General features: G+C 46.1%; 1 protein-coding gene and 1 non-coding gene across 3 annotated transcripts in view; both read left to right on the forward strand.

Annotated features, from left to right (window-relative positions):
* Positions 1–15,075: 15,075 nt before the first annotated feature.
* The window catches only part of SRCAP (Snf2 related CREBBP activator protein), a 35,342-nt gene continuing 25,737 nt past the window's right edge, over positions 15,076–24,680 (forward strand). Inside the window, exons 1-13 of one of the 2 annotated variants that reach the window (XM_069486026.1) lie at positions 15,076–15,239; positions 16,433–16,506; positions 17,137–17,399; positions 18,586–18,837; positions 20,018–20,203; positions 20,427–20,567; positions 21,655–21,877; positions 21,993–22,261; positions 22,920–23,013; positions 23,158–23,247; positions 23,749–23,940; positions 24,030–24,358; positions 24,462–24,639. In XM_069486026.1, coding sequence (XP_069342127.1) covers positions 17,346–17,399; positions 18,586–18,837; positions 20,018–20,203; positions 20,427–20,567; positions 21,655–21,877; positions 21,993–22,261; positions 22,920–23,013; positions 23,158–23,247; positions 23,749–23,940; positions 24,030–24,358; positions 24,462–24,639 — 2,008 coding nt within the window. In that variant the 5' untranslated portion in view covers positions 15,076–15,239; positions 16,433–16,506; positions 17,137–17,345. Of the gene's footprint in view, positions 15,240–15,648; positions 15,721–16,432; positions 16,507–17,136; positions 17,400–18,585; positions 18,838–20,017; positions 20,204–20,426; positions 20,568–21,654; positions 21,878–21,992; positions 22,271–22,919; positions 23,014–23,157; positions 23,248–23,748; positions 23,941–24,029; positions 24,359–24,461; positions 24,640–24,680 lie in introns of those variants that run through there. The other variant, XM_069486025.1, reaches the window with a different exon arrangement.
* LOC138394949 (small nucleolar RNA SNORA30/SNORA37 family) lies at positions 22,698–22,826 on the forward strand. The gene has a single exon (XR_011235457.1). It is a non-coding gene; the product is annotated as a small nucleolar RNA SNORA30/SNORA37 family (small nucleolar RNA).

Raw genomic sequence — 24,680 nt, forward strand, 5'->3', positions numbered from 1 at the left:
ATTATCTGGATAACTAAAAATACATAGAAAAAATTAGCCGAGCATGGTGGCACATGCCTGTAGTCCCAGCTACTCGGGAGGCTGAGGCAGGAGGATCGCTTGAGCCCGGGAGTTTGAGGTTGCTGTGAGCTAGGCTGATGCCACGGCACTCACTCTAGCCCGGGCAACAGAGTGAGACTCTGTCTCAAAAAACAAACAAACAAACAAACAAACAAAAAAGAATGTTCCCAGAAGTCAGTCACAGTGACCTGTAATCCCAGCTACTTGGGAGGATTGCTTGAGCCCAGGAGTTCAAGACCAGCCTCAGCAACATAGTGAGACCCCCCCATTAAAAAGAAATGTTCCTAGAATTAGATAGTGATAATGGCTGTATGACTTTGTGAATATTCTAAAACCACTGAATTGTACACTTTATAATGTACATCTTATGGTATGTGAATGTTATGTCAATAATAATTATAAAGGAATAGTCCCAGAAACCCTGTTTGTCATAGCACAAAGACCAGAAACAACCTAAATATCTACCTACAGGGATCTGTTAAACAAACTGGTACAACCACCAATGGACAAACATAGGAGCTGTTAAAAAGAACGAGATGTGTCTGTATTTGTAGATGTGGAAGATATGGAGAGCTCTCTGTGATGTAGTAAGTTAAAAAAAATAATAAACTAGGCTGGGTGCTGTGGCTTACTTAACCCTGTAATCCTAGCACTTTGAGAGGCAGAGGCAGAAGGATCGATCGCTTAAGACCAGGAGTTTGAGACCAGTCTGGGCAACATAGCAAGACCCTGTCTGTACTGTCTGTATTGTCTGTACCAAGAAAAAAAAAGAAAAGAAAGAAAGAAAATTAGTGGGACATGGTGGCACACACCTGTAGTCCCAGCAACTCAGGAGGCTGAGGCAGGAGGATCACTTGAGCCCAGGAGTGCAAATTTACAGTGAGCTGCGATTGTGCCACTGTCCTCCAGCCTGGGTGACAACAAGAGACCCTGGCTCGTACGAAAAAGAAAGAAAAGAAAGAAAGAAAAGGAGAAAAAAATTAAGCTAAAGAACTGTGTGCCCAGTATAACTTGCTACCAATTATATTAGAAGGTCATATATATATAAGCACATAGAATATTTCTAGAAAGATATTTGAGAATTTCATAACAGGAACTTCCAGAAAGTGGGGATAAGGAGGGTTTCACTTTTACTGATCATGTTCTACCATCTCTATTTTTTAAAAAAACATACATTTATAAGTTTAAAACAAAACCATAATTTTTTAATCACTTATTATTACTGCAAAGTGGCAGTAATAATAAAAATTATCTGAATGGAGTTGTTGCAAGAATTATTGGTATTTTATAAATGGGAAGAATTATTATTAGTTTGCCTACAGCACTGACTTGCTTGAGTCAGTTATTTAATAATGGGTATATAATACTCATAATTACACAGCAAAGCAGGCAAGACTGGCATGACTATTCCTATTTTATACATGAGTATTCTGAGGCACAAAGACGAAAGGGCCCATACAAACTTGGCGAAAAGATTCAAGAAGGGCAGAGTGTAGGGTCTGACAAAATATGGGTTTGAATCTCAGCTTTGCTATTTGCTCTGTGATTTTAGGCTTGTTGACTTCTCTGGGCCAGAGGATCAGCCAAACCTATCAAAAAAGGACAAGGCCTCTGACCTCACAGGACTGTATCAAAAGCTACTGTAGGCCGGGCGCGGTGGCTCACGCCTGTAATCCTAGCACTCTGGGAGGCCGAGGTGGGCGGATCGTTTGAGCTCAGGAGTTCGACACCAGCCTGAGCAAGAGCGAGACCCCGTCTCTACTAAAAATAGAAAGAAATTATATGGACAGCTAAAAATATATATAGAAAAAATTAGCTGGGCATGGTGGCGCATGCCTGTAGTCCCAGCTACTCGGGAGGCTGAGACAGGAGGATCGCTTGAGCCCAGGAGTTTGAGGTTGCTGTGAGCTAGGCTGACGCCACGGCACTCACTCTAGCCTGGGCAACAGAGTGAGACTCTGTCTCAAAAAAAAAAAAAAAAAAAAAAAAAGCTACTGTAAATGGAAAAGGCCTCCCACAGCGCTGGGAGCCTGGTAGAGGTCCAAGAAATAACAGCCATTAGGGTGATTCTTATGTAAATGCTCTGAATAATGGCTGCTGACATTTACAGAACCAGGTGTCAGACTCTGTTAGTGCCCAGACCAGGCGAGGCAGGTCTTCTGGTCTCTAACCCTTTCCCTGAAATACCAGCTTCTAATCTTCCAAGCCCCGCGGTGGCCGGGGCTGTCAGTGATGCAAATGAATGCTGAGTTTTCATTAACAAAACAATGAGCCCCTTGAAGTACACAATGGAAATGTTTAGAACTTTGAAAGGAGAGAAATAGGTTAACAAGTGTTTGTTGGTATACTCCCACCCAGCTCTACTTGTCAATAAACATTTCCCAAAGCCTTCTGGAACAGCCCAGCTTGGAATCCAGGCGAGGTGTCTAGAATGCTCTACGCACGGGACCTGGTACTTACCCTCACCGTGTTTCAGGCTAATGCAGGAAAAACAGGACAGTAATGATGCTAACCTCTTGAGGATTTGGTGAAATGTGTATGAAAGAGATTGGCGTTTCTTCGGTAAGAAACAAAGCAATTTTTCTTACTGAAGGAAATCAGTTTAAATTTTACCCCAAACCTCTCCCCGCCACCACCGCTCCTTCAGGAGAAGCAATTGTAGACTCCCCTAGATTCTGAGCCCTAACACTGGGGATCACAGAGCCACTGCCAGTTTCCTGGCGAAGAAAGGTGGGAAGAATGAGGTGTGGGTTAAGGACTGAGGATGCCTGGAGCCATCGTGCTAGGTGCAGAACAGGCTAGTTAAGTAAGCAACAAAATATTTTTTTCAAAATCAGTTGAGCAGTATAGTGGCGTGTGCCTGTAGTCCTGGCTACTAGGGAGGCTGAGGCAGGAGGATCGCTTGATCCCAGGAGTTCCAGGCTGCAGGGAGCTACAATCACACCCCTGCACTTTGGCCTGGGAGACAAAGTGAGACCCTGTCTCTAAAAAGAAAGAAAAATCAACTCCAGCTATAAGGACTTAATTATCAAAAGCAAAACTTAAACTTTTAGGAGGAAACTAAAGAAATTTTTTTCTGACCTTGGGGTAATGACGAATCTCTTAAAACACAAAACACTAACTATAGAAGAAATTAGTAATAAATGAAACTATACTAAAAGAAAGTGAAATTATGAGCTACAAATTTTTTTCATATAGCCAATCAATAGCTTAAAAGCTACAAATTGAAGAAGATACGTGCAAACACATACAACCATTCAAGAATATATATTGAAATAATCTAAACGCTTTCTAAAAATCAATAAAGGACAATAAACCAGTAGAAAATTGGGCAAAAGACTTGAACATGCAATTCTAAAAAGAGGAAACATGGATAAAAAGCTTATGAAGGCCGGGCGCGGTGGCTCACGCCTGTAATCCTAGCACTCTGGGAGGCCGAGGCGGGTGGATCGCTCAAGGTCAGGAGTTCGAGACCAGCCTGAGCAAGAGCGAGACCCCGTCTCTACTAAAAATAGAAAGAAATTATATGGACAACTAAAATATATATAGAAAAAATTAGCCGGGCATGGTGGCGCGTGCCTGTAGTCCCAGCTACTCGGGAGGCTGAGGCAGGAGGATCGCTTGAGCCCAGGAGTTTGAGGTTGCTGTGAGCTAGGCTGATGCCACGGCACTCACTCTAGCCCGGGCAACGAAGTGAGACTCTGTCTCAAAAAAAAAAAAAAAAAAAAAAAAAAAAAAAAGCTTATGAAGAGATACTCAACATTGGTAATCAAAGAAATACAAACCAAGATCATAATGAGACAACATTTTGTACCCAGTGTATGGCAAAAATTAAGAAGTCAGATAATACCAAATACTGGAGACGATCAATAGGTCTTCTATACATTTTGGGGGGAGTACATATCCATATAGCCATTTTGAAAAAATACTGTCAATTTCTAGTGAAATTCAACATTTACATGCCTTAAAACCCAGCGGTTCCACTCTTGGGCAAATATCCATGAGCAAGTCTTGTCAAGTGTTTGAAGAGACATGTACATGAACATTCATAACTGCACTGAACATATGGCAAAAAACTCAGAAAGAATCCCAAACACCCTTGGGCGGTAGAATGGGCAAATACACTGGGGCACCTTGGCAAAGTGAAAATATTACATAAGAGTGAAATTTGAATGAGCCACAGCCACACATAAATGTATGGATGATTTTTATTAATATTGAGTGTAAAAAAAGAATGCAAGAACCTCATTACATAAACCCTTTTTATAAAATTCAGAAACAATTAATAACAAAATATTGTTTAATCATCATACAGAGGACAAAAGTACAAAATTAAAGGCAAGGAAATAATAATAAACACAAAGTTTAAGATAAGTGGTTTCCTGGCTAGGGATGGGAGGAAGCAGCTTGAATGGGATAGAGGTGAAGCCCATGGGAAGATGTGAATTATTGTCAAAATTATTGTAATATTGGCCGGGCGTGGTGGCTCACGCCTGTAATCCTAGCACTCTGGGAGGCCGAGGTGGGCGGATCGTTGGAGCTCAGGAGTTCGAGACCAGCCTGAGCAAGAGCGAGACCCCATCTCTACTAAAAAAATAGAAAGAAATTATATAGACAGCTAAATATATATATAGAAAAAATTAGCCGGGCATGGTGGCACATGCCTGTAGTCCCAGCTACTCGGGAGGCTGAGGCAGTAGGATTGCTTGAGCCCAGGAGTTTGAGGTTGCTGTGAGCAAGGCTGACGCCACGGCACTCACTCTAGTCCAGGCAACAGAGCGAGACTCTGTCTCAAAAAAAAAAAAATTATTGTAATTTTAACAAGTAAATATAGAAATAAATAAACAAAATGCAGATAAAACAAATAAATAGAAGACCCTGAACAGACAATAACAATGTGTTACAGATTAAGGATTTTAGTTAATTCAATTCTTTGTACCTGAGGTCTTTTCTCAAAAAGAAGTGTGTACCATATGCTACTATTTGTATAAAAAACATTAGTGGGAGAAATGCCCACTGTCCATACACATAAAATTCTATATTCATAGAACACTGGGGGCTGGATGGAGTGGAGGTCATGGAAAGGGAGACTTCCTTTTATATACATTTGTGTATGGTTTGGAATTTTTTTTTTTTTTTTTTGAGACAGAGTCTTGCTTTGTTGCCCGGGCTAGAGTGAGTGCCGTGGCGTCAGCCTAGCTCACAGCAACCTCAAACTCCTGGGCTTAAGCGATCCTACCGCCTCAGCCTCCCGAGTAGCTGGGACTACAGGCATGTGCCACCATGCCCAGCTAATTTTTTCTATATATATTTTAGTTGGCCAGCTAATTTCTTTCTATTTTTAGTAGAGACGGGGGTCTCGCTCTTGCTCAGGCTGGTCTCGAACTCCTGACCTTGAGCGATCCACCCGCCTCGGCCTCCCAGAATGCTAGGATTACAGGTGTGAGCCACCGCGCCCTGCCCGGTTTGGAATTTTTGCATTGTTTTGTTTTACCTTGTGCAAAATATCTTATCTAAAAAAGTTTAAGGCTGGGCACAGTGGCTCATGCCTGTAATCCTAGCACTCTGGAAGCCTGAGGTGGCAGAATCATTTGAGCTCAGGAGATGGAGACCAGCTTGAGCGAGAGTGAGACTCCATCTTTCTTAAAAACAGAAAAAATTAGCTGGGTGTGGTGTCGCGCACTTGTAGTCCCAACTACTCCGGAGGCTGAGGCAGGAGGATAGCTTGAGCCCAGGAGTTGGAAGTTGCAATGAGCTATTAATATGATGACACCACTGCACTCTAGCCCAGACAAGAGAGTGAGACTCTGTCTCAAAAAAGAAAAAAAGAGTTTAAATATTAAGATAAAGAATTAAAATGAAGCTTTTTATTCAGTACAGTTGATGTTTTGCAGCAGGTATTTTAAGAGTTTGCTAATTAGTGGTATTAATGAGGGAAAGACAACTGACACTCTTTATACCCTGTTTGTGACACTAGAAATAGCACATGCCCTTTGGAGGGCAATATTTATGGTGTCTATGGAAATCTTTTTTTTTTTTTTTTTTTTTTTTTTTTGAGACAGAGTCTCACTCTGTTGCCCAGGCTAGAGTGAGTGCCGTGGCGTCAGCCTAGCTCACAGCAACCTCAAACTCCTGGGCTCAAGCAATCCTACTGCCTCAGCCTCCCGAGTAGCTGGGACTACAGGCATGCGCCACCATGCCCGGCTAATTTTTTCTATATATATTTTTAGCTGTCCATATAATTTCTTTCTATTTTTAGTAGAGATGGGGTCTCGCTCTTGCTCAGGCTGGTCTCAAACTCCTGAGCTCAAACGATCCGCCCACCTCGGCCTCCCAGAGTGCTAGGATTACAGGCGTGAGCCACCGCGCCCGGCCTGGAAATCTTAAATGCACATACTTTTTTTTGAGACAGAGTCTCACTCTGTTGCCCAGGCTAGAGTGCCGTGGCATCAGCCTAGCTCACAGCAACCTCAAACTCCTGGGCTCAAGCGATCCTCCTGTCTCAGCCTCCCAGAGTGCTAGGATTACAGGTCTGAGCCATCAGTCATGGCTAATTTTCTTCTATTTTTTTGTAGAGACTGGTAGAAACTGGCGGGTGTGCGTGTGTGTGTGTGTGCGTGTGTGTGTGTGTGTGTGTGTGGTCTCACTACGTTGTCGAGGCTGATCTCAAACCCTTGGCCTTGAGCAATCCTCCCACCTCAGCTTCCAAAAGTGTTAGGATTACAGGCATGAGCTACCACGCCTGACCTGTTGCAGTTAAAAAAATTTTTTTAATTGTAAAATATAACACACATCAGAAGAATGTATAAAATACATGCATTTTAAAAAACTATAAAGCAAACATTTGTGTTACTTCTACCCTAGAAACATTTTTAGTTGTTTTAAGTTTAAAAAATAAGTATGACACCTGTGTACCACTCCTCTAAAACTAGTAAACACATTCTGTTATTGTTTTGCTTCCCTTATTTTTTTTAACTAATAAGGCAATGAAATAGAAGGTATTTTATTCTATTCACATTTTTGAAATATAGCACTTTGTTCATTCCTTTGTGAATCAAATGGACTGAGGCTTTTCTTATTTAATGTATGTCAATTGGCATCAGCCGATATCTCCCCTTTTTATGTGTAAGTGGTCTTAGCTGGCCGGTGGGATAGTTCCTGTGTCTTTGCAACAAGACTTCAGTTAATCTCAGAAAGATACCTTGTTTCCTGGCTCAAGAAGATGTTCCAGGCTCATCTTGTACCTTCTAGCCCTAGACTCAGACTCAGACTTTTCTGCAACTATCCTTAGCTTCTTTTAGAGACCATAAACTGGGTGCTAATGTGCCATGTAGAGGTGCCAAACTGTCAAATAAAATGCAACTTTACAGATAAAGCTAAAATCTTTTTTACTCTGTGAAATGGTTATATCACCACTTTTACATTTCTCTGATTATTCATGAGGGTGATCATCTTTTCAATAGGATTTATTGGCCAGTTGAGTTTCCTTGTCTCTCAACTACTTCATTTCTTTGTCCATTTTTCTTTTGTTGAACCTTTATGTCATGTTCAAATTTTTTGTTTTCATAAACAATGCTGTGATGAACATCTTTGTACATGTACATTTGCTCATGTATTTGATCTTTTCCTTAGGATAAATTCCTAAAAGTGGAATTTCTGGGGCAAAGGATTTTTTTAAAATGTATGTTTTTGAGACACACAAGTTTCATTCTGTCACTCCAGCTGGAGTGTGGTGGCATCATCATAGCTCACTGCAACCTCAAACTCCTGGGCTCAAGTGATCCTCCTGTCTCAGCCTCCCGAGTATCTGGGACTACAGGTGTGTGCCACCATGCCCGGCTAATTTATATATATATATATATATATATTTTTAGCTGTCCAAATAATTTCTTTCTATTTTTAGTAGAGATGGGGTCTCGCTCTTACTCAGGCTGGTCTCGAACTCCTGACCTCGAACGATCCTCCCACCTTGGCCTCCCAGAGTGCTACAATTACAGGCGTGAGCCACCGCGCCCGGCCCGTCTTTTTTTTTTTTTTTTTTTTTAAAGAAAAGTTTTTTTTATAAAACCTAAGTCAAAAAGACTGGGCACACTTCCAGTTCCTACAGCAGCACGTGAGCACTTCGTTTCCCACACCCTTCCTAGAACTGGGTATCATAATTGTAGTTTCCTTCTTTTAGGGTTAGGATTTTTTTTTAATTTGGAATATTCTGGGGGTACAAACATTTTGGTTACATGAAATGCATTTGCCTCACTCAAGCCAGGGTTACAACGGTGTCCCTCCCCCATACAGTGTGCCCTGTTTCCATTAGCTGTGGGTTTACCCCCCCCCCAGGATGTTTTTGATCGATATGTTTGCTTAAGATGTGCTGAGTTCAACCTGTGAAGGCCCTGCGCTTGGCTGTGTTCTGAGAAGTTCCCAGTCCTCCCAGAGAGGACAGAGAGATTCTAGCAGCTTCCTACCTTCTCCTAGACTCCTGGGATCTCAGCTACTCTATAGCTGCCTTCCAAAGTTTCCTTCCAGAGGTCCCCCAGAAGAGTCATTTGCTAAATCTGGCAACCCTATCCCCACTTCCTTTTCTACTTAAAGCTTTCAGTCTTCATTACCTCTTCCCTAGACTATGGCAATAGCCTTCAAATCTCATCCCTACAGTCCGTTCTTAATCCAGTGCTCCTGGCCTCTGCTCAAAGCCCTCCTTGCTACACTTAAGATTCCATCTAAACTCCTTAGCTTGGCCTTCAAAACCCTGCCAGATCTAGGGCTGACCTTCCTCTCTGACCTCATTTCCTGCTCCTCCCCTGCTCCCTGAAGCCTCCTGGTGGCTTCCTGGCAGGACAAACTGGACCCAGCCTCAAGGTCTTGGTACTTATTTACCTGTGCTTAGAATGCTCTTCTTCCAGCCTGGGCAAGAGTGAGACCCCATCTCTACAAAAATAACAAAAATTAGCCAGTCATGGCGGCACACACCTGTAGTCCCAGATACTGAGGAGGCTGAGGCAGGAGGACCATGTGAGCCCAGGAGTTGGAGGTTGCAGTAGCAGTGCCTGGGGCAATAGAGAGAGAAAGACCCTATCTCAAAAAAAAAAAAAAAAAAGAATGCTCTTCCCCAAACCATCTCTGCTCAAATGTCACCAACACTAGAGAGGACTTCACAGACAACCTTGTCTAAAATAATATCTTCCCCACCCCTCACCCCCTTTCCTCCACCCCACTTTACTTTTTCATATGCATATTACTCACCATCGTTTTACACTCTTACCTTATAGGTTTTTTCTTTGTCTTCCCCCATCAGGAATGTAAGCTGGAACCTTGAGTTTTTTATCGAATACTTGTTTTTCCAACATGATCTCCCCAGTTCTAGAATAATGCCTGACCATAGTAGACCTGGATTTGATAGGCTGTATTGCACAGCAGTCAGAGCACAAATGTGAGTCGAGTCCGTCCCTCAGGATTCAAGTCCCTGCTCTGCTCCTTTCTACCCATGCAACTTGGGACAAGTTACTTAATCATCCCTTTTACCAGCTGGAAAAGGGGGGTGATAATCCATTTAATAGGGTAATTGTGAGAATTAAGTGAATTCATTCGCGTGAAAACACAGGTTGGTGCTCGCTGTTTGTCATTATCTTATATATACACAGACACATATATATATTTTTGAGACAGGGTCTCACTCTGCTGTGCAGGCTAGAGTGCAGTGGCATCTGCAACTTCAAACTCTGGGCGCAAGCGATCCTCCCGACTCAGTCTGCTGAGTAGCTGGAACTACAAGTGCATGCCACCACGCTCAGCTAATTTTTTTTTTCTTTTGCAGAGATGGGGTCTGGCTGTTGCCCAGGCTTGTCTCAAACTCCTGGCCTCAAGCAGTCCTCTGGCCTCAGTCTCCCAAATTGCTGGGATTACAGGAACGAGCCACTGAGCCCGTCCTAACACTTTTGGAGTGAATTTAACATATGTGGGTTTTTGCTATCACGGGCATATACAGGCATCAGGCAAGGCCTAGCTATTGATACTTACCAGCACTCCGCAGATAATGGGCCTACATGGGTGTGCACAGAAGTAAACAAGACAGATGTGAACTCAAGGAATTATTCCTAGTGTTAATGCACTGAGAAGCAAAATAGCACAGCATGTTACAGGAGACGCAGTGCAGTCTGAGGGCAGGGAAGCCTTCCGGAGGCAGAGATGCGATCCTGGGCCTCAGGATGTATGTAGGCTGTAACTGGGTGGAAGGAAAGAGAAGCACGTGTGAGAAAGCCCAGAGTGGAGAACAGAGCCTTGAAAGGGCCAACGGTGGCTGGAGCATAGAGGGCTGGGGGAGATGAAGCTGCATAATTTGCCAGGGGCTCACCATGCAGGGTCAGGGGTCTCAGAAAGGAGATTCACAGGAGCCAGAAAGGACTTGGAGTAGGAGAGTGACAGTCAGGTTTGCACTTAGACAAGTTTCCCCTGGGCTGCTGTGTGAAGAAACGTCTTCAGGTCTTTGTTCAACTGCCACCTCGTCAGAGACCCCCTTGTCTAAAATGGCCACAAGGAGATCAGTTAGGAGGCTGGTGCAGATTGCCAAGGATCTAGAATTTTTACTTGTCAGAAAGGTTAGAGCGGCTGTTGGGATAGAAGAGAGTAGGAGCTGGAGGATTCTGTTCATCTGGAAACCTCATTTGCATAGCACTTTACATAGGACTCAGAAGCATCAATTGTCCCAATCAGGCTGGGCAAGGTGGCTCACGCCTGTAGTCTTAGCACTCTGGGAGGCAGAGGTGGGAGGATGGCTTGAGCTCAGGAATTCAAGGTCTTGCTGGCCAGAGCAACAGCAAGACCCCGTCTCTACAAAAAAATAGAAAAAATTAGCCCGGTGTGGTGGTGCGCGCCTGCAGTCCCAGCTACTTGGAAGACTGAGGCAGGAGGATCGCTTAAGCCCAGGAGTTGGAGCTATGATGATGCCACTGCACTCTAGCCCGTGCAATAGAGTGAGGCCCCGGACCCTGTCTCCAAAAAAAAAAAAGAAAAAGCAAGCAAGCAAGCAAGCAAAAGAAAGAAATGCTTACATGCAAATGCTTTCTGATTACAAGCTGGCTCCCTCACCTCACCCAGATGCCCAATGGTTCTATAACCCCCAGCCACTTCTAGCAGTGAAAGGCCCATGCAAGGGAGGGGTCCTGGAAACTTAAGCGTCATCAGGTTTATGGTATCTGCTTCTGCCCTTGAGAACACATTGGATGAGAGAAGGCAGTTGGGGAAAGGATCCTTAGGAGCCCCAACAATTGATGGAAGGGTCCAGAAGTGTCCTGTAAGGTAGACTGAGACGAAGAGGCCAGGGAGATTGGAGGTAGGAGAAGCCTGAGAGAGGCTGGCTTCACAGAAGGAACGGCTGTTTGAGGATCATCATCACTAGCAATCAACACTCTGCCAAGTTCTGCTAATTCTTCCTTTTCAGTGTCTCTGCCCCCCATCTCCATTGCCACCTCCTGGCCAGTGGCTCCCTTACACCTGGATGATTGCTCCTATCCTCCCTATCTCCACCTTGCAGCTCCTGTTACAGCCACACCATCCATGCATCCTGTTATATCACTCTTTGTAAAGTGGAGCCTAGACCATGCCAATCCCCTGCCCAAAAACTTTCCATAGCTCCCTGTCACCTCTGAACTAATGCCCCATGCCTAGCCTTTAGCCACTTGCATCCAGGTGACCTCTCCGACAGCAATGCAACCTGCTCCCTCATAAAGAGGACAAGCTGATCTATTCAATTTTCCCCAACCTTTGACCTTGTTGAGGCTGGGTCATCTTCCTGGAGTGCCTACCTTCGTATCTAAATTTTTCAAGGCCAAGCTCAAATGATACTTTCTCTCGGAAGCCTTCTCCCACACCCTACTGGGTATCCACTCTGACCCTTGGTGAGTTCTTTGACCACCCTTCTCGCTCAGGCATCACAACATTCTGTGGTGGTTTTTACCAAGCTCACAGCTCAACATCCCCAATGAGATTACATTTTTTTTTTTTTTGGAGACAGAGTCTCGCTCATTTGCCCTGGCTAGAGTTCCGTGGTGTCAGCCTAGCTCACAACAACCTCAAACTCCTGGGCTCAAGCGATCCTCCTGCCTCAGCCTCCCAAGTAGCTGGGACTACAGGCATGCGCCACCACACCCAACTAATTGAGATTACATTCTTGAGAGCAGGGACTCTGCCACCTTGACCCTCCTGTTTCTCCCACTGCATCCAGCAGGACAGGCAGGAGGCAGGCAGAGGGAATGCCGGTCAGGAGAGCATGCTCACTGACATTCTTGAGTATGAATAAGAGATCAAAAATTTAACTGCCTTCAGGAGCCAGATATTAGTAGATATGACAAATGTGCTAAGTTGCCCAGAGTAAGACAGTTGGAAATGGTAGGGCCTGTGGCAAGTTGGAGACCTCATTCTCCTGCCTGAAGTATTAATAATACTAAAAACTGAAAAAATTGTCTAGGCATGGTGGTGCACACCTGTAATCCCAGCTACTTGGGAGGCTGAGGTGGGAGGATCTCGTGAGCCCAGGAGTCTGAGGTTGCAGTGAGCTAAGATGACGCTACTGCACTCTAGCCAGGGCGACAGAGTGAGACCCTGTCTCAACATAAAATAAAATAAAATAAACTCCAAACAAAACAAAAGCCCACTATGTAAAGCACATCTGAAGGCTAAACTGGACCTTTAAATCATAAGTTTAAGACCCTGAAATATAGGTCCCAAGTATATCCGGCATTTAGGTAGTCCTTTAGAGCTTTCAAAGCAATTTTACATCAGCAGCTCACTTTAGAAATGAGGAAACTGAGGCTTGAAAAACTAAGTGAATTACTCGTCACATAGCAAGGAATTAGTAGCATACGTGCAACCTATTCAGACTCTGGCCTTGCCTCCTCTCTTCTGAGGGTTATGGTAGGAAGGACTAAAAAGATGGCCATCATTCAGTTTTCACTCAACCCAAATTCCATCTGTAAAATGGGACCAAAAATCCCTTCTTCACAGGGAAGAGCTCAACTGTGTGGAGCAAGGGGAAGAACTGAATGAGGCCGGGCGCGGTGGCTCACGCCTGTAATCCTAGCACTCTGGGAGGCCGAGGCGGGTGGATCACTCAAGGTCAGGAGTTCGAGACCAGCCTGAGCAAGAGCGAGACCCCCGTCTCTACTAAAAATAGAAAGAAATTAGCCAGAGAACTAAAAATAGAAAAAATTCGCTAGGTGTGGTGGCCAGGCCTGTAGTCCTAGCTACTCAGCTACTGGGAGGCTGAGGCAGGAGGATTGCTTGAGCCCAGGAGTTTGAGGTTGCTGTGAGCTAGGCTGATGTCACGGTACTCTAGCCTGGGCAAGAAAGCAAGACTCTGTCTCAAAAAAAAAAAAAAAAAAATTTTACAGAAATGTGAGTTATAAATCATAAAAAAGAACTGAATAAAGCTTTATCAAGGGCCGGGTGCAATGGCTCACACCTGTAGTCCCAGCTACATGGGAGGCTGAGGCAGGAGGCTCCCTTGAGCCCAGGAGTTTGAGGTTACAGTGAGCTATAATGTCAGTGCACTGTAGCCAGGGCAATAGAGAGAGACACTGTTTCAAACAGAAATAAAGCTTTACCGGGGCTTCCTAACCTGGTCTCCTATGGCTTTAGGTAGTAAAATTTGTGAAAGCATGTGCATTCTTGTGCCTTAGTCTGCTCGGCTAGGAATCTTGGCTTTGGACTCCGTTAACCTCTGAATCTTAATGCGTTTGTAAAATGAAACACTGTTAGGGTTAAAAGAGATAATCAATGCACAAAGTAGCCTCAGTAGAAGGTAGCTGTTATTTATTGTTTGTTCTATTCTGGGGTGAGGGTAGCAGATTCTCTAAGGCAGCGGTCCCCAACCTTTTTGGCACCAGGGACTGGTTTCATGGGAGACAATTTTTCCACGGACAACGCGGGAGGGAGCTCAGGTGGTGATGCGAACGATGGGGAGAGGCTGTACATACAGATGAAACTTCGCTTGCTCACCCCCCTACTCACCCCTGCTGTGCGACTCCCCGGTTCCTAAGTTTAATGGAAGATAATTTTTCCACGGACGGCGGTGGGGTGAGGTGGGGCTGGTCCCTAACAGGCCCTAAGAGGCCACGGTACCGGTCCGGGGCCCGGGGATTGGGGACCGCAGCTCTAAGGGATTCTTAACCTACAAAGTTTGTGAACAGATAGCATAGGTATTTGCAAAGCTATCGGGGAAACCACCCTCATGTAAAACGACGCAGCGCTACCGAAGTAGGCTGCCATGAGAAGCAGAGGGTCCAGGCTCCACTACTAACTTAACTTCAGCTCACTGGTTGATTGGTAAAAAAAAAAAAAAAAAAAAAAAGAGAGAGAGAGAGAGAGAGAGAGAGAGAGAGGTGGTGGAGGGCCGAGTTGGCAGCCGCAATGCAGCCCGAGGTAGCTTCAGTGGCAGAGGGTAAAGACGCTCCGCTGCGGGGCAGACGCGGAGCCTCCAGGCGCACTACCTCTCCCAGCCTGCTTTGCGCTTGGGAGGCACCCTACGCTAGCACGCGAGTCTCCACGCGCCCCCGCCCCGACCTCCAGTTACTGTCTCTCGCGAGAAGACGGGCCGCGCCGGCGGTAGCGATAGCGAGCTGTGGTGGTTGTGGTGGTGGTGGTGGTGGCGGCCGAGACGGCGGCGGCCATTTTGGTGAGGCCTCGGGAGCGGCGGCGGCTGTTCGCTGGGAGTAGCGTCTCCCCTTTTTCCCACCCACCGTCCGCATCCCTGTGCCGTGAAAGGAGGCAGTGGCACCAAGGCGGTGGCAGTAGCTGCGGTCCCCAAGGGAGTTTAAAGGCCGTGAAGGCGGCGGCCGAGAGGGGGCCCTCCCCCCTCCTCGGCGGGAGGGGGGGTGGTGCGCACGCCCCCGAGGACGCAGGTAAGGAGAGGGAGACAAGATGGCGGACACTCCTCAGTTCCCCCTCCCCTGACGGGTGACTGCGCGCGCATCTTTCCGCGACCGCCTCCCCTCCCACCTTCCCGGGGTGCTGCGCGCGCACCTTCAGCCGGGGCCCCGGGGCCGGTTCGTGAGGCTGTCGGCGCGCGCCCATAGAGACAGACTGAAGGGGTCAGGCCGGCCGGCACTGGGCCCCGGCGCGTCTCCTCTCCCGCCCTTCTGCGCACGCGTGCCTGAGCGAGCGAGGGAGCCCTGAGAGGACAGACCCAGGTGCGCTCTTGCCCGCCCACCAACCCCAGTCCCCTCTCAGGGGCGCGCGGGAAGAGGAAGGGGGGCGTGGGACGAGTAGTCGGGGCACGCGCCCACCATGTCCAGTCAGGGGACCAGGACCTGGCGGCACGCACTTTCTCTCTCTCAGCTTTTCGCGGTCTGGTGATGGGGGTGCTCCCTGGCGGGCTTGGATGAGGGGCTTCCCAGCCTGCGACCCTTGGTGTCTGGGTTTGGGTTCTGGCGGGAGCCCCCGGGCCGTGCGCGCAGCCGGCTCACTCCGCCTCCAGCCGCGCACGCGCGGGCCCCTCCCCCAGTCGGGCGCGCACGTTGGGTGGGGTGGGAGTCTAGGAGGGGGCGGGGCTATCTTAGGGCTAGCGGCAACTTGGGCAGAGGTCAGGGGTCACGCCAGGTCAGTTGGCTGGGAGTGGTTGGGAGACAGTAATGAAGACTGGGGTCAAGAGTTCAGGCTTCTTGGTTTCTGGCTAGTTCGGTTCCCGGGAATATGTTGTGGAGGGAGTGCATCAAAGGCGGCACCATGGTTAAGTAATTTCCTTAAACACTGGGGAAACACTTCCGGGCCTTGTGTGGGTTAACTCTGCCTTTTTCCGGCGAATGGTTCTTGGCAGTGCGGCCTCCCTCACGTTTGACTGTCCCGAATGTCTCTTGCTGTAGTTCTTGTGTTTGGGGAAGTGGCTCATGGCGCAGGTACAGGATTCACAGGGCCCTGCCCTGAATCCTGGGTGGACTCTCCTGTGACCAGCGTGCTCTGTTTTTTTATCCTGGGAACTCCAGTCTTATTTCTGACTGTGTTCGGTTCTCACTGGAAAGGCAAGCAGGCAGCCAGCACCTTTTTGAGTTTCTGGATGTGACAGCTTTTTTTTTGCTGTATTACTTGTCCTTCATTCTGTGATTGGAGCCGTTTACACTTAAGGTTTTTGAACTTTTTTTTTGCTTCACTTCTCCCCTGCTCCTCCCCCCGGGCAGAATCCTGTGTCCTTACGGAATTTTTTTTACAAAGCATGATTGTTTTTGTTTTGAAATGTGAGCTTCTCCTACTGTAGCTTTTCTTTTCTTCGCCTTTGAACTGATTTGAATATATTTAAAAGTCTCAAGCCGAAGTAAGTAGTAAACTTGGATGGATGTTCAAATGTGGATTAGTTCCTCACTGCTGTTTTCCACCTCTTCTGTTTCAGGCCTGATTCCTCTCAGTACGGCGGCACCGTGGAAGTGCAGACTTTCACAGGGGGTGTGGTCTCAGCTCACACAGGTGAGGAGTTTGATGCCATTTTTTGTATTGATGCTAATGGGAAATACGTTTGAGATAATGAGAAAAATTACAGGTCAGCACTTGTGGATTTTTCACTCTGGAGAGCTATGGGAATATTTGCATGTGTTTTTCTGTGGAGGTTTTGTTTATAGTAGTGCAACATAACTGGGGCTGTGGATAGAGGAATATTTGGTCAACCTGGCTCTCCCAGGGAGAGTAGCAGGTTCTCTGTGGTTTTGGCATCAGGCTATCCTGTGTTAAGTCTTCCTTCTACCATTCCTTACTGTGTGACCTTCTGTAAGTCGTAAGGTCTTGATTTCCTAACTGAAAAAGTAGAGACAATATTAGAATGTAAGCTTCATTTAGGTCAGGAATCTTTTCTATGTGGCTCTATCCTCAGTGTGTAGAAGGAACTAAATAAATATTTGTTATGGTGTGAAAAGTACCTGATTCATAAAGTAGGTAGATTGTGAAGGTTGTAGAACACAAAGTATGTGACATATAGTAAATGCTTAAGGTATGTAGGCTATAATCACTGTTCATCTTTATTCTTTAATTCCTGTTTTTTTCCAAAGAATTCTTTAATCTCTTTTAATCCAATTTATACCCTTTTTAAAAATCCTACTTTAGGTGCTCCAGAGGCTGGTGGACCTGAGCGGAGGCTGGGACGCCCTGGTGGGCCCCGGGCCCTGGAAGGTGGGTCCCGGTGGCCGGTGGCCCAGAATGAGGCCAGCTCCCAGCATGCCCTGCAGCCGGACGCCAGCCCCTCGGCCAGCAGCAGTGGTGATAACGACCCAGTCATTCTTCAGGCATCCAACAAGGAGCCTGGGAGTGGGACCATGCAGAGCAGCCCCTCCCCTGCTCACCCTCAGCTCCCAATCCTACAGACACAGGTTTGTTGTTTGTTTTTTTTCTTTTTCTTTTTCCTCCAATAATCAAGAGCAGGTACAGACACAGGTTTGAAAGTGGGGAGGGTTTCTTTGCTTCTGTGTGGATTGTTGGATCTGAGGTGGAAGAAATGTGGCAGTTTCTAGCTATTGGGTAGCTGAGTCTAGAGAATCTTTGGTACTTATGTGGGCTGGGCTGTAGTATGTCATGCCTGTTTGATACTCACATTTTGTTTGACATTAATGTAATACTGGTTTCCAAGAGTACAAACACTTCTTATGGCCTAAAAAAAGTTGAATTAGTTCAGGTTAGAAATGGAGGTTGGGGCAAGATGCCTTTAAGACTATATACTTTGAGAATAGTTTCATTTCTTTCAAAACTGAAACAGGATAAGCCTTATGGATGGTGGGTAATGTTCATTGTTTTCTCATACCAAGGAAGTGTGTGGGGTAGGAGAAACATGGCTTTCAGAACTGGACAGATCTAGGTTTATGTATGGGAGGTTTTTGATGTCTATGGGTTTGATATTTATAATTTTCTGAGCAACTAGGAAAATTTGTGATGGATAGTCTTTTGTCATTTAGCTGAGGTAGGAATTTGAGTGGTGTGATGTGAGGCTTATGTCCTGGAATGAATTTCGTGACTTCCCTGAGTACCCTGATATTTCAGTAGGATTTGCTTTTTGTTATTGCTTGTGCAGTACCTTTTAAGGTGATGTGTGGGTGTGTGAGGACAGTGACCGTTTCCCCAACCTCTACCTCTCCAGTGAAGAGATTCTAAGTGGCTTGGGATTTTTTGGTGTCTGTTGGAATTTAGTAGTAGTTCAGATTAATTGCATAGGTGAATCTGCCATACTTGCTATGAAAATGGGGGGAAAATAAGGAGTTATTTATATGAGTGAAATAGTTGAGGCTCTGAAAGGATCAGCATTTGAAATCTCATAGTAGTATTTTTGAATTTAGGAACTGTGTAAATGTCAAGACATAATTCCTGCATGTCAAGCATTTACTATAAACTTGGCTCTGCTATCTTGAGTCCCATATTAAACTTTATCCTGAACATTTGTGTTTATACATGTAAGATTGATACTTTATTCTCCAGTTTTTTCTTGTGAAGTTGGAACAAAATAACATACTTAAAACATTTAGCAGAGTGCTAAGCATTTGCTTTCTCCATTTTCTCTTTTTCTAGATGGTGTCGGACGGCATGACAGGCAGCAATCCTGTGTCCCCTGCCTCATCCAGTTCCCCAGCCTCTAGTGGGGCAGGCGGCATCTCCCCCCAGCACATAGCTCAAGATTCCTCTCTGGATGGACCTCCAGGCCCCCCAGATGGTGCCACAGTACCCCTGGAGGGGCTCAGCTTACCCCAGGCTTCTGACCTGACTAACAAAGGCCCGAAGTGGGAGAAGAGCCATGCTGAAATTGCAGAGCAGGCCAAGCACGTACGTATTGGGAAGGCCTGTGAGGATTCTTGGGAATTGTTCCCTGAGCTCCCACATCCCATGGATATTTTGTGTTTCTTTCCTTTTTTGTCGTGGGCTTAGAGTTTAGGCTCTGCCTTAAGTTACATGTCTTTGAGCAAATTGCTTAAACACTGTGCCTCACTTTGCTTTAAATAAACAAAAAGGGATGTTATGATAGTATATAGGCGGTTATGAAGTTTAAAGGAGCAAATAGACATGAAAGTGCTTTGTAAATTATGATATTCTTAAAATTTACTGATTTCTACTTATGATTTCTATCCTGCAGTTTGTGTTACGTTTATTCAGTGATAAATGTGGTTCTTGGGCCAGCAGCATCAGCATCAGCTGGGAACTTCTTAGAAATGTAAATTCTTGGTACTCTCCTCTAAGCTACCGTTGTAAAACTCTGGGTCTGGGACCTAGCAATCTGTTCTAAGAAACCCTCCAGATGATTCTGGTGCTCGTTTGATGAGCAAGTTATCCTGAGTTTTTTAAGTCACCTCCATTAAAGAAAAATGCTTTTATTTTTTCTTATCATAAAATATAATCAATGTAGACATTTTAGTAAAAATGACCAACTTGTCTTTTTGTTGTATCTAACTGCTGTTAAACTTTTTAGTATTTTTTTACACAAAAATATGTACTTCTACAAAAATAGTATTTATTAAAGTAGAAACAAGATTGTGTAAATTGGCTTCATAGCATATTTCTAAGCTTAAATTCGACATGAATGTACTCTAAGTAGAATTCTACAGTGATGATGACCTCTTGTGTCTAGAGTCAAGAAGGAAGCATGCGTTCCCTGCTTCTTTGGGGAGCTCCTCTTAGGGTATGTTTTCCCAAGTCTCACTTGTGTTTATGAGGCGTGGAGATGGTGTGAAATAATGGAAAGAGCATGAAATCTGGTGTCTGGAGTCCTCAGACTTATTTTTGATTCTCAGCTCTGATTCCTAGCTGTGATTTCAGGCAAATCACTTAATCTCTCTGATCTTTTTTGTCTCATCTGAAGAGAGTATAAAACCTACTTGTAGGATTGGTATGTGGACTAAAACACAAGCATAAAACACTTAGCCCAGTCAGGGCTCAGGAATTCAGCCCTGGTAGTGAGGTGGAGTATGTGTCCGGGAATTGTTGAATGACCCTGTATTTCCCTCATTAGGAGGCTGAGATTGAGACTCGGATTGCGGAGCTGCGGAAGGAGGGTTTCTGGTCACTGAAGAGGCTGCCTAAGGTGCCAGAGCCCCCTCGCCCCAAAGGCCACTGGGACTATCTTTGTGAAGAGATGCAGTGGCTCTCTGCTGATTTTGCTCAGGAGCGCCGTTGGAAACGGGGTGTGGCTCGTAAGGTATGTCCTCAAGTGGCTCCACCTTCTGTTTTCTTTTCAGGTTTGTTTTCTCTTGGTGAGTGAGTGAGTTGGAAGGGAATCGAACAGAACGACATAGGTGTTAAGAGGCAAACTCTGACTTCCTTGATTTCTTGGCCTTGTTTATTTTCTTTGCCTTTGGTTGGGTGGGTGGGTTGGGAGGTCTGGCTTTGCATGTTTTCATACTGGGTCCTCATTCCCATAGGTGGTTCGCATGGTGATCCGGCACCATGAGGAGCAGCGGCAGAAAGAGGAACGGGCCCGGAGGGAGGAGCAGGCCAAGCTGCGCCGAATTGCTTCCACCATGGCCAAGGATGTCAGGCAGTTCTGGAGCAATGTGGAGAAGGTAGGCAGCAGGGATTGGAAAATGGAAATGGCCTGGGATTAGATTGCTGGATGGCATGGTAGTGGAAATGATCAGCTCCTTGAGAGAATGAATGTTACAATTTCATTCTTTTTGTTTTTTGCCCAATATCTGCAGGAATGAATATTGTAAATTTCAAGCAACTCTAATTATACTTATATTGTGCATATATATAAATGTAAATATTTATATTTAGCATTGAGTGCTGTGTGGAAGAAAAAAGCATAATGGTAAAATCTGGGCCCTGCTTTTGGGATTGTTAACAGTACTCCTTGACACCACTAGGCCATCTGTCCTATGCAGGGGATTTAGCATGTGTTTTCTAAAACGTATTTGTGCTATTTACCTGCTTAAATACTATCAAAGTTCCCATTGCCCATACATTAAGTTGTAATTATTTCTCAAGTACTACCTGGGTTGTCAATATTTTCAGTTTTGCCTCGTTCCTTTCCTCTTCCCTTCCACTTCAAACCTATCTTCTCTTTGTACATCCTTGGCCATTCACACGTGCTTTTTCTGCTGCTGGGAATGCTTCTCTACTCACTTGCACTTAAGGAACACCTACCTGTCTTTTAAGATCTAGCTGGGCGCCATGGCATATGCCTGGAGTCCTAGCTACTTGGAGGTCGAGGTGGGAGGACTAGCTTTGAGCCCAGGACTTTGAGGGCTTGTCAATGTAGCCAGGCCCCATCTCTCTCTTTTTTCTAAATTTGTTTTAATACTAAAAAATTTTTTTTGCTAATCTTCTCTGTATCGTTCCAATTTTAATATACATGCTGCCAAAGCGAGCACAAGACCCCATCTCTTAAGGGAAAAAAAGATCCAGCTCCAGATCGCAAATTTTCCTCAGCTGCCTGAGGCTAAGCTGGTTCTTTTCTTCCCTTTGCTCCCTTTATGCTTTCCTCAGTACCGTCCCATTAAATTATGAACCCCTTAAGGTTATTTGACTCTTCCCTCCTCAAAGGCCAGCCCAAGGTCTGGCGTAAGGGAGACTTCCCTAAATGTTGGGTAAAAGAGTACATAAATAAATGGTTTTCTTGATGACCAGTCACTTTCACAACTGTGGCAGGTGGTGCAATTCAAGCAACAATCCCGGCTTGAGGAAAAGCGAAAAAAAGCCCTGGATTTGCACTTGGACTTCATTGTGGGGCAAACTGAAAAGTACTCGGACCTTCTGTCTCAGAGCCTCAACCAGCCATTAGCCTCTAGCAAAGCAGGCTCTTCCCCATGCCTCGGCTCTTCCTCAGCTGCCTCTAGTCCTCCACCCCCTGCCTCCCGGCTGGATGATGAAGGTGTGTATTCTCTTTGGCCCTGTTACTCTTCCCCATGTACCCTTTCCAGAGCTGAAAAACCCACCCTGTGGCTTGCAGGGCCCGTGGACTTTGTGACCTTGTTCTCCTGCTATAGATGGGGACTTCCAGCCCCAAGAGGAAGAAGAAGAGGATGATGAGGAGACGATAGAGGTTGAAGAACAACAAGAAGGCAATGATGCAGAGACCCAGAGGCGTGAGATTGAGCTGCTTCGACGTGAGGGAGAACTGCCACTGGAAGAGCTGCTCCGTTCCCTCCCCGCTCAGCTGCTGGGAGGGCCTTCCAGCCCCTTTCACACCCCCTCATCTCGTGATAGTGACACCAGAGATGGGCCTGAAGAAGGTGCTGAAGAAGAGCCCTGTCAGGTATTGGAGGTATAGACAGAAGGGGTGGAGGGAGGGTTCGCAGTGGAAGCAGAGGGAGGGATTCAGGGTCTGAGTCCTGGGCTATGAGGTTGGTTGTGGTTTTTGGGAGTTCTCCCTAGTCAAGGACAATCAGGCTCTCATTTGGGGATAGCTAGGGAAGAATCTGGGCTTGGGGCACTTTGAATTCTGTAACTGGCAGTTTCTGGTGCTGTAGTGGAAGAGTATATTGTACTTTATTCTCTAAATTGCTATGTGATCTCGAAAGAGTACTTGCTCTGGCAAGTATTCACTTCTGTGAGATGGCCCTAAGATTCTCTTACTGGCTTGTAGTTTGGGAGCAGGGCTGGTAACCTTGCAGTCTCTTCTGGACTTAAGTGCTCTGTTTGTCTGTATGTCTGAGTGCATGGGGATAGTGTTGGGGGCCTTTGTTTCTTGCCTAGCACTTTCACAGGTCCTCCCCCTGGCAGTGGGGCTAGGATTTGGTAGCTGGTGCTGAGAGAAAACCCTTGATTGCATCCTTGCCTTGGGATCGTACCAGTGGCAACTGTCACTCAATGGGACAGAGACCATTCTGTGACAACTTACTCAACTTTATGTCTTTCTCCTGTAACTCTAACCGTAGGGCTCCCCTTCCCCCTTTTTATCTTTCACCACACAGGTAAAGCCCCCACCTTCCTCTGTCACACAGCGAAACAAACAGCCTTGGCATCCAGATGAAGATGATGAAGAGTTTACTGCCAATGAGGATGAAGGTCAGGCCTGTTCTCTTTGTCCTGTTGCCCCTTACGCATTGAATTAATTGTCTGGATCTAACCTTTTAGGCTTTCTCACTTCTTCCATTTGGACTGTGTCCTGTGCCTCTATCCCTGTTAATCCTGCTTCATTTTCTCTCCTAGCGGAGGATGAAGAGGACACCATAGCAGCTGAGGAGCAGCTGGAAGGCGAGGTGGATCATGCCATGGAGCTGAGCGAGTTGGCTCGAGAAGGTGACATTCACGACACATTTTACTGAGGAACCCCGTTGGTGTTTCCCCTGTGCAGACTACCAGAGATAAAGAGATGAATAAGACACCTTTCATCTGCCCTGGAGAAACTCCAGGTCTAATGATAAGAAACAGACTTAGGAATAATCCTGAGTAGAAAGTGATGAGCGCTTATGATGGAAGTTTGAACAAAGTGATATGGGAGCACGGAGGAAGGAAAAGCTAATGTAAGAGGATATTGACAATATTTGACCTTAGCCTTAAAAGGGAGGTTCACTAGGTTCATGATGTCCTTCCCAGCAGGAGACGGCATCTGCCATGATTTTAGCCAAGGTTGTGGGGCTTGGCTTTGGTAGCTGGTCTAAAAGTAAATTTGTTGCCTTGACTCAGACCTGGGCCTAGCAGTGTCTGCGTTCTAGGTAAAATGAACTCACACCACTCAAATCTTCCCTTCTTCCTCTCCCCTCAGAGCAACCAAAAGCTTATCCTTCATTTCTTCTGTAGGTGAGCTATCTATGGAGGAGCTACTGCAGCAGTATGCAGGAGCCTATGCATCTGATGCGTCTGCCCCAGGCTCTGGGAGCAGTGAAGAGGAGGCTGAAGATGAGGAGGTTGATGCTAACAGCTCTGATTGTGAACCAGAAGAGACTGCAGAAGCTGAAGAGGCTCCTCAAGAGGATAGTAGTAGTCAGTCAGGTGAATGTGTGGTTGTGAGGCAGGAGCTGGGGAGGGCAGGCATTGGCGGAGCAGGTATGTGAGCACTAACCCTTGGTCTTCTGCTGTAGACTCTGCTGAGGACCAGAGTGAGGATGAGGAAGATGAGCATTCAGAGGAGGAAGAAACAAGTGGGAGTTCAGAATCAGAGGAATCTGAGTCTGATGAGTCTGAGGATGCCCAGTCACAGAGCCAAGCAGATGAGGAAGAAGAGGAAGATGATGATTTTGGGGTGGAGTACTTGCTTGCCCGGGACGAAGAGCAGAGTGAGGCAGATGGGGGCAGTGGGCCCCCCACCCCAGGGCCCACCACCACTTTAGGCCCTAAGAAGGAAATTACTGACATCGCTGCAGCAGCGGAAAGTCTCCAGCCCAAGGGTTACACCTTGGCCACTACCCAGGTATCCCCAGGCCCTAGCCTCTGCTTTCTCATATCTTGACTTCCCTGTTTCCCAGTGGCAGATGCCTAAGTTCCACCATGATACCGCTTTTCCTCCCTGCCAGGTGAAGACGCCCATCCCCCTGCTTCTGCGAGGCCAGCTCCGGGAGTACCAACACATTGGGCTGGACTGGCTGGTTACCATGTATGAGAAGAAGCTTAATGGCATTCTTGCTGATGAGATGGGGCTTGGGAAGACAATCCAGACCATCTCCCTGCTTGCCCACTTGGCTTGTGAGAAAGGTAACTAGGCAGGGCCCTTCTTGGGGTCTCTTGGCCAGGTC

Source organism: Eulemur rufifrons, chromosome 14 (genome assembly GCF_041146395.1).
Source record: "Eulemur rufifrons isolate Redbay chromosome 14, OSU_ERuf_1, whole genome shotgun sequence".
NCBI classification, from domain to species: domain Eukaryota; kingdom Metazoa; phylum Chordata; class Mammalia; order Primates; family Lemuridae; genus Eulemur; species Eulemur rufifrons.